The sequence below is a fragment of the Neophocaena asiaeorientalis genome, unplaced genomic scaffold (genome assembly GCF_003031525.2).
Source record: "Neophocaena asiaeorientalis asiaeorientalis breed wild unplaced genomic scaffold, Neophocaena_asiaeorientalis_V1.1 scaffold40, whole genome shotgun sequence".
Taxonomy (NCBI): Eukaryota; Metazoa; Chordata; class Mammalia; order Artiodactyla; family Phocoenidae; genus Neophocaena; species Neophocaena asiaeorientalis.
Genome location: NW_020185335.1, coordinates 11322324 through 11331318, shown reverse-complemented (window position 1 = coordinate 11331318; position 8995 = coordinate 11322324). Strand labels below are relative to the sequence as shown.

General features: G+C 58.1%; 2 protein-coding genes across 2 annotated transcripts in view; one reads left to right on the top strand and one right to left on the bottom strand.

The window, feature by feature from the left end:
- Positions 1-2316, top strand: part of SLC38A8 (solute carrier family 38 member 8) — a 27834-nt gene extending 25518 nt beyond the window's left edge. The window contains exon 10 of the mRNA XM_024735820.1: positions 2223-2316. Within this exon, the coding sequence (XP_024591588.1) occupies positions 2223-2316 (94 nt within the window). The remainder of the gene's footprint in view (positions 1-2222) is intronic.
- A 5669-nt stretch (positions 2317-7985) lies between these two features.
- Positions 7986-8995, bottom strand: part of NECAB2 (N-terminal EF-hand calcium binding protein 2) — a 34517-nt gene continuing 33507 nt past the window's right edge. The window contains exons 11-12 of the mRNA XM_024735684.1: positions 8536-8627; positions 7986-8178 (exon numbers count right to left, since the gene is read on the bottom strand). Coding sequence (XP_024591452.1) covers positions 8150-8178; positions 8536-8627 — 121 coding nt within the window. The 3' untranslated portion in view covers positions 7986-8149. The remainder of the gene's footprint in view (positions 8179-8535; positions 8628-8995) is intronic.

Sequence of the window (8995 nt, the reverse complement as noted above, 5' to 3'; positions counted from 1 at the left end):
GGGGGGCGGCTGAGCCGGGGCTCCATCCCAGGCCAGCACACCGCGCCCTGTTCAGTCCATGCACGACCGTCCTTGCACTCCGAGCGCTGTGGTCTCTGCTTGGAGCTTTATGCGATTTGGGGTCTTCCCGGCGTCTTGAGGCCCAAGTCGTGTGTGCTTCCCCATCCTGAACTCAGACCCTGGGCAGGGTGGGTACAGGCTGGTCCTGTTGCCCCACAGATCCCTGAGTTCTGGAGGCCGTGGGCTCCCCCATGCACCAGGGCAACACATTCTGTTAACAGGACGGCAGGTCCTGGTTGGATGATGCCTCAGTGCTGGGCCCCACGCTCAGCCCCTTTACTCCTTCCTCTCCCTGCGATGCTGGGATATTTCCATCCCAAAGACGAGGAGGCAGAAACCAACCCACAGGCAGGTGGCGAGTAGGGCAGAGCTGGGGCTCAACTCGGGCCAACTGGACGCAGGGCCCAACGCTTACCCCCTCCCTGCTCCACGTTGCTGGTTAGACAAGACAGTTTGGACCATCCCTTTTTTCAGCGGAGTACCCTCCGCTGGGTCGGCCTGTGGTGTGACTTGGACCATGTACTCTGCCACAGAGGCGCCCAGTTGGACCCCGCTGAGAGAGAGAGTGTGTGCACGGGTGATGGGCCAGAGCTCAGCTGGTGCCAGGGACCCGGGAGTCTGTGCAGATCCTGGTCACATTTCACAGATGTGAAAACTGAGGCCAAGACGGCTAGAGAGGACACTAGTAGCTTTCTAGGGCTGCTCGTGGCTTAAATCAACAGAAATATATTTTCTCCCAGTTCTGGAGGCCAGAAGTCCAAAATCATGGTGTCAGCAGGGCCCCGCGCCCTCTGCAAGCTCTTGGGGGGATTCCATTCTGTGCTATTTCCTGCTTCTGGTGGCTCCAGGTGGTCCTTGGCTTGTGGCCGCATCACTCCCATCCCTGCCTCTGTCCTCACACAGCGTCTCCCTTGTGTCTGTGTCTCAAGTCTCCGTCTGCTTCTCTCCTCTGAGGATACCTGTCACTGGGCTTAGGGCCCACCCCCAGTCCTGGTGATCTCATCTCCAGATCATTAACTTCATCACATCCGCAAAGACCCTATTTCCAAATGAGGTCGTGTTCACAGGTTCCAGGTGGATGTGAATTTGGGGGACCACCATTCAGCCCAGTACAGATTCTCTTATGTCACAGCAGCCGTGAACTTGGGGCCCACTTGCAGCCTCTCTTTCCCCTTCGTCCAGCCACATGGAGCCCGAGCTTGGTCTTCCCACAGCGGCAGGCCTGGCTGGGCTCCCCTCTGGGTCGAGAAGCATTTTTCTGGGCATCTCTAAAGCTGACTTGGGCTTAGCGCCAGCCCCGGTTGCCTGGGGGCCTCCTACATGGTTCTTTCCCTGTAGCGCCCTTTCAAGTCTTGCTGCTTCTGTGTGATGCCTCAGTCCAAGTTCACAGCAGCTGTTACTGATGGGCTTTAAAGATATTTTTAATCCTAGCGCTGCTTTAGGGCTTCCTGATCCATCAAAGCTGCCCCGAGGAGCCAGCAGCCCTGTCACGTTTACCTCTCTCCCCGCTTTCAGGCAGGCGGGTGTTTACGGCACCGAGCTGCCGCTCCGCCACGCTGGGTAACCGGAGATGGTCTTTCCATGACAACGGATCCTTGTGGCCTTTGTTAACGGGCCAGAAATATCCCTATCATTTCATGGGAATCTTATGATCATGGCTCTTGCCTCACTGTCTGCACCGTCTCTCCCGGTTACGTTATGAAGCCTGTGGATGTGGTCTCGTGACCACCAGTTCCAGCTACCTCTGTCCCCTCCTCCGTGGCCCCCCAGCCGCTGTTCCCATCTGTGTGACCTAGGGCTTTCTTCTCCTTCCTCACTTTCGGGGGTGTCAACCCCCTAAAGAAAAGAAGCGGAAGAGAAGGGAGTTTGAAACTAGTGTCTCCCTCCCCCTATTTCTTTGTCTTTGATAAAATATTGGGAAGGAACGAGGTTATGAAACAACAGATTGGGTGAGAGTTGTTTTTTTTTTTTCAATTGCATGGGTACTTTATTTCCTGTTGTCTCAGAAACCCATCCCTACAGGTAAAGGAGGGTAACCTGAATTTTTTCCAAATTGGGACTCTACTAGGCTTCACATCATAAGTTTTCTACATGTGTTTGGCTCGTCTGTGCAGAACTCCAGAAGAAGAGCGCGTGTTGACGTGAGTTTGTTGACTTGGCAGGTGCTTCCTGGAGGCCTGGGGGGTGGTCTCCGTGCTCGTCGGCACCTTCATCTTCGGGCAGAGCACGGTGGCGGCTGTCATGGAGCTGCTCTGAGGGGCGGCCCGCGGCCGAGCGGGATGGGGTCTCCACGGCTGCCCTGGTCCGGCTGCCTGCATCCAGCCGTGAGACCGATGTTATTTCATCATAAAGATGCTGGAGAAACGGATACGTTCTGCCTTCCCAGGCTGCTCATTTGGGCTTCTTCTGGTTCCCAGGGTTTCTGGTGCAGTGGTGAGGAGTTTCTTAGTGTCCTGGGCCTGCCCTGCAAGTGACCACAGACTAAGGGCTTCTGGCAACAGCAGTGCATTCTCTCACAGTCTGGAGGCTAGAAGTCTGAGATCAAGGTGTGGGCGGGGCTGGCACCCTCCCTCTGCAGACTCTAGGGGTACGGTCCCTCCTGCCTCTTCCGGCTTCTGCTGGTTGCTGGCCATCCTTGGTTCTCCTTGGCTTGTGGCTGGATGCGTCCAATTTCTGCCGCCTCCCTCACGTGGCTGTCTTCCCTATGTATCTGTCTCAATTTCCCTCTTACAGGGCTCACCCTAATTCAGTATGGCTTCATCTTATTTACTTAATTGGGATCTGCAAATATCCTATTTCCAAATAAGGTCACATTCACGGTTTCCAGAGGTTAGGGCTTAAACTGTGTCCCCCAGAAAAATAAGTTAAACCCATAACTGGGAGGCAGGTGCTGAGGCCCAGAGAGCCCTGCTTTGGGGTGCTGAGATCAAAGACACGAGGCAAGGGCATTGCTCGGTGGGTGAGAGCCCAGAGGGCATTTGGGGCGGCATCCGTTGGGGATGGCAGTGCCACGGCACGGGGGAATGCCCAAGGAGATGCGTGCCCAGGGCTGGCCACACAGCCTGTGCTTGGCCTCGCTCCAGTGGGGGGGGGGACCCGAGGAGAGCCCCCGCCCCTTCCGCTGGCTGGACCTGAAGAGCCTGGAGGCCAAGTGCGCTGTCTGCTCCATGATTCCTCCCTGATCCGGGGGTGAGGAACCACGCCTGGAGCTGCGGCCGAGGGGGCAGGGATCTGCCCACGGCTGGGGAGGAGAGGAGGACGGGGCCAGGGGCTCCCACGTCGCTGTCCCCGGCACTGACCCTGCCCAGGGCCCGGCAACCCCTGGATAGATGTTGCTGGATTCAGGCCGCTCTTCCTCTGCCCTGGGACATCTGCCAGGAGCCAGCAGTGCCAGAGCCTGCATGGGCTGACGTCCTTTAGACACCTCCCTCCAGGTAGGCAGCAGCCGGGCCTTGTTTGTTATCTCATGTCACGTGTGTGTGAGGCTGGTGGTGATGGAACTGTTAGAGTTTGTTTTTTTCCAGTTTATCCACCTGTATTAACTTTGTTTTTTTGAGATGTAATTCACGTACCACGTGGTCCACCCTTTTAAAGTGTACAGTTCGGGGCGCATTAGACGTGCAGAGTGGTGCAGCCATCACCAGTATCCAATTCCCGCACACGTTTATCACCCCCAAAGGAACCCAGGACCCGTTAGCCTTGACTCCCTATTCCACCCTCTCTCCGGTTCCCTGTAACCATGGATCCGCTTTCTGTCTCTAGGGATTTGCCCATTCTGGACTTTCCACGTGAATGGACGCATACAACACGTGGCCTTTTGTGTCTGGTTCCTTTGACTTAGCGTGATGTTTTCAAACTCGCCCATTTTCCAGGTGAGGCAACTGAGGCTTGGGAAACTCAAGGCCGCCTGTCGCGTGAGGTGCAGAGTTGCGTTGGGACTGATTTGGGGTTAAATTCCATTGTCCATTTTCTTTCCGCTCCTAGGAGTGGCCAAGGGGGGTGGGAACTAGTTGACCCAGGGGGTGGGGATGGGGCCCCTGCCCCCCAGTGCCCTGGCTGTTGGCGCTGACTCTGACCCAGTGAGGGGGACACGGGCCCCTTCTCCAAGTGCTCGCTGACCAGCCCCACCACGGCCTGCCACACCCTGCAGGGGCCACAGCGTCCTCCTGGACGAGAGTCTCAGAACAGGCACATGGGAGGGCAGAACTGACTTCCGGGAGCATGTATCACCCCGGAGCTGGCAGCGGGTTTGGATGGTCCGAGACTTATCATCTACACCCTGTGTGCTTGGTACTGTGCTGCTGCCCAGGAAGGCTGGGCTGTGATAGGACCCTTCACGGAGGGTCCTTCACGGAGGGTCCTGGGTAAGAACAAAGCGTGGCGGGTAAGGGTCGTGCCCAAAAGAGAGGCAGTGTATGAAGTGGCTTTGGGGTTGGACTGGTTGTGAATACTTTCTGCCATTTACTTAAGATTTGGAAAGTTCATGAACCTCCTCTAAGAATCAATTTCCCCACCAGCAAACCAGAGCAGCCTTACTGTGTGTGAGGCAATGTGGGCTTACGGTGTGAGAAGTAAGGTGATCATGTACTTACAGCAGCTGGTGGGGGCACCCAAGCAATGGTAGTTTTATTTCCAGAAAAGCTAGGTTGGGAGTATAAGGAGGTGAACACTGAGCTTCCTGGCAGCTAAGGGGAAAAGGGAAATAGGACCACAGGGCTTACGCCAAAGCTGGAAAGCACCTCAGGGAGGTGGTGGCCTGGCACTAATACGAAGCAGAGATGAGGGTGGGGCTCTTGCAGGGATGACAGGTGTCACCCCTGGGTACGATCGTTTCCATCTCTGACAGGTGGAGGGGATTCTCATAGGACTGAGCCTCAGCTCGGCCATGATCACGCAAGGACGTGATGCACAGAAATGCAGGCTGGGATGCCGCCCTCTGATGTCTGAGCTCGTGAGGCAGGTATGATCATCTCCCGGACTGACCTCCTCCAGCCGCGAGCGCCTCCCCCTGGTTCGGGATAGCAGCTGGAGGACGGAGGGGCTCAAGCGGCGTGCTTGAGATCGGGGTGGTGGCACAGGGCTCTGAGCACGGGCTCTGGGTCTGGAACATCGGAGCTGACTCCGCCTGCCATTTACCGGCCCTGGCTCCTTGGCCAGGCTCCGTCCCCGCTCTAAACAGCCCTTGTCCTCAGGTTGCTGACCCAGGAAAACCTCCGTGAGTGCTATTCTTAGCCTCGGTGTCCTTCCTGGGACCTGGGTCAGCACCTCCTCCTTTCCTCCCTTCTCCAGCCCTTGGTTCCCATCCTGTTTGTTCCCCTCTAAAACGAAACTGAGGGCAGCCCCTCGCTCCCAGCATAGCCATGGGGGTGAGCTCAGCCTGTCTCAGGATCCCGGTCAGTGGTGACACGTGTGCTTGAGTGCAGAGACCCTCCTGTCTCAAGGGACAGCTGTGAATGGGCGGCTCTGAGCAGCATGGGCTACAGGGGGTCCGAGTGTCCTGGAGAGGTGCCCTTCCAGTGGCTCTAGGTGCCCCCAGGTGATGCACGGGGACCGCAGCAGCCCAGTACCTGAGGGGTTGCCTCTGTCGCACCCAGGATGGCGGCCACATGCCTCCCGTGGAAGGCTTGGGTTTTGAACGGGACTCGGCAAGGGACCCAGATGCTGAACATCTGCTTGAGCAGGTGAGTTGTGTGATTTTTTTAAAAATGAGATTCACGTAACATAAAGTTAACCATTTTGAAGTGCATGCTGCAGGGGCACTGGGTACCTCCGCACTGGCACACAAGCACCTCCTCCATCGCTGCCCCAGCAGTAAGCCCCCCGGCAACCCCTACATTTCCATAGACTGAACTCTTCCAGACGTGTCGTGTGCACGGGATCGTGCAGATGTGGCCTTCCGTGACCGGCTGCTTTCACTCAGCACAGGGTGTGTAAGCGTCGCCCGTGTTGGGGCCGCGGGGTCAGGACTTCGTTCCTTTTTATGGCTTTATCACGATCCACTGCATGGACAGACCTGGGTTTGTCCATTTGTCCACTGATGTTTCTACCTTCTGGCTCGTGTGAATAAGCTGCGGTCACAAGTGCTTGCTTAAGTGCCTCAATTCTTTTGGGCCTGGTATATACCCGGGGGCGGGGAATTTCTCGGTCACGTGGTATTTCCATCTTTAACTGTTGGGGGAACCGGACTGGGATCTGACCGTGTTAATCCGGAGCCGTTCCTCTGCACCTGTCTCTGCTGTGTGCGAGGTGGTTAGAGCACAGCACTGGGGGGCAGACAGCTGCTCTGAGAGCTGCTCTGGATTTGGATGAAGCAGTGCCACGTGGCTGTGTGACCTCTGCTGAGCTGCTTGCCCTTTGGGTGTCGGTTTCCCTACCTGCGGACCCCAGGATGACACAGGAAAGTGCCTCGCACTGGAGGGTAAAGTAAGTGGAGGCTCTTATCCCTTTTAGGGTTGATGTTTGTTCTCTTCAGAGCCTATTCCACCCACTCGGAATCTGAGGAGGTGCTTAAGTGCCCGTGGGTGCAGTCAGCTCCGAGCCTACAAGAGGCGAGAGCTGGGGCAGAGGGTCACGGGCCCAGAGGGCGGGCTTCCTCAGTTGTGCCTCCAAGAGCCCCCACCCCCTGAGATTATTTTTTGTAAAACAGCCTGGAACGGTAGGGTGGGGTGAGGTGCCGCTGTCAGCAGGACCTCCTGCAGTGGCCTTCTCGTGAGCCAGGCAGTTCTTAATCGTCAAAGGGAGGGGTCTTCTCCCCACTTCACATATGAGAAAACAGACGCTGAGTGCAAGGATGCTGACATGTTCAGCCGGGATGTGCATTTTACGCTTCCAACAAGCCCCCATGATTTCACTGGGCACCGCGGCCCAGTTCCAGGCCCTTTCTCTCTCTCCTCCTCCCCTGGCTCCCCAGCAGCCCCCTCCCTACCTGCCCTCCTTTCCGCCCTGCTGTGGGAAAGGGAGGCATGGCTCTCTTGTCCCTTGGGACTTTTGTGTATTGTCTCCTGCACCGTGGCCAGGGAAGTTTACGTGGTTCCAGCATCAGACTTGAAATCACCTGTAAGTCTAGGGTCTTCTGGCTTGTTGGAACAGGGTGTGCAGTCAAGGATCGACTGTGTCCAGGGAGGTCTGGCTTTTGCCCTCGGCTCTTAGGAGGTGATGAACCTCTAGGACCTTGGAAAGAAAGTCCTGACACGTGTATCTTTGTTTACCTGGGGCCACTTGGGATCAGCCTGACCTCCACAGGGGCTGGAGGCTAGGTCAGCCAGAGCCACCCCCCAGTGCAAACTCTGAAGGTGAGCTTCCCTGGCTGGCAGTTCCCTATGCGTAATGAATGTCACAGGGCAGCTCTGGGAGAAAGAACCAGGTGCTGTCTGCAATGCACTTGTCAGTCACTGGGAAGGGACAACCCTAAGCTTGGTCTCTCTGGGACCCTCCGCCGTGCTGAGTTCAGTCTGTATGCTTTTGCTGCCCTAATCCGTTAACCGCGAGTAGAATGGCTTGGCTGAGTTCTGAGAGGCCTTCTGGTGAATTACTGAGCAGAGGGTGGTCGTGGGGACCCCCCCCCCCCCGCCCCTCGCAACAGGCGTGAACTTGTTTGTCATACCTCAGAGGCATCACTTCCACTTGACAGATAAGACAGCTGAGGCGACTTGGTTCAGGTTTCAGGGCTAATAAGGGGCTTCACGCGCCCGCTGTCATCTACTAGAAAACGGGAAACAAACACGCGGCCGTCCCCAACGCTAGTTTATTTATTGGGTGCCTGTCCCGGGCGGCTGTTTGCCTAGCAGGGCACTGGCTACATGGGGTCTACCGCCGCCTGCGGGCTCGGCCCGGGCCTGGGGGGCACTACAGGGTCCCAGCTCCTCGCAGGAGGAGGAGGGGAGAGAAGGGTGAGGGGCGAGCCCGGCTGAGGACGTGGGGGCTGGTCCTGTGTGGCCATGCGCTGGGGGCGGGGGAGTGCCAGGGCGGGGGTTCGCCTTCACTTCAACCAGCGGGAATAGACCTTCTTCGACTGAAAAGACAGCTCGTATACCACAGTTTCTAGAAAAGAGTGCACGTCCTTCATCCGAGGGAGCAGGGCGGCAGGGGCTCAGTCGCGACCCAGGGTGCACCAGGCAGCTGGAGAGGAGGGAGGGAGACGCGTCAGGGGGAGGAGGCTGCAGCGGCCCCTCCCCCCTCCGGGCCAGAGAGCCTGCCGCTCCTCTGCCAGTGCCAACTCTGTGCCAGGCGGGCGGCAGGGGGCGCCGTGGGGAGGTGGGTGCACAAAGCCAGGGGCCGGGCCCTGGCCTTGGGCGTGGCTGAGGCCCGGCCTCCCTGCCTTGTCTAGGACCCCCTCTGGTGGACGACACTTCCTGGCAGCTAAGGGAACAGAAGAGTCTAGGGTGGTTTGGGCCTCAGCTCAGCCGTTTCTACCGGGCCCGGGCCCGTGGCGTCCCCGCTCCCTCTGTAGCTGGTCCAGGCCCTCCTCCCCGCTACCTGGCACGGAGATCCGGGAGAGGGCCTCGGGCTGGCTCAGCGTGTCCACCTTGACGTGCCGGAACGCCTTGCACACGGGGCTCTGCAGGTGCCTGCAACGCAGGGGGCCGCCCGTTAGCTCTCGGGGCCCACACCCCAGTCAGCCAAGCTCGGGGCTCAGAGCCCTGGTGCGAAGGTGGGGCCGGGGGCACAGGCTGGCTCTTGCCTCCCCATGAGCAACCTTCACTGAGAGAACTTTCTGGATTTTTATCCTTGGGCAGCAGTTTTGAAACAGGAGCAACCCTGGCCTCTGCTCCCAGGGCTGGTCAGGAGCCCAGATTCTCAGGTCCAGCCTGAGAAACGCCACCTCCAAGTGGATTGAGGCCCAGCCGTCTGAGCGGTGGATGCCGCTGGAACCCCGACTCTTCACCCTCCCCGCCAAGGAGCCTCTGGGACAAGGAAGGGCCTGGAAAGGGGGCAG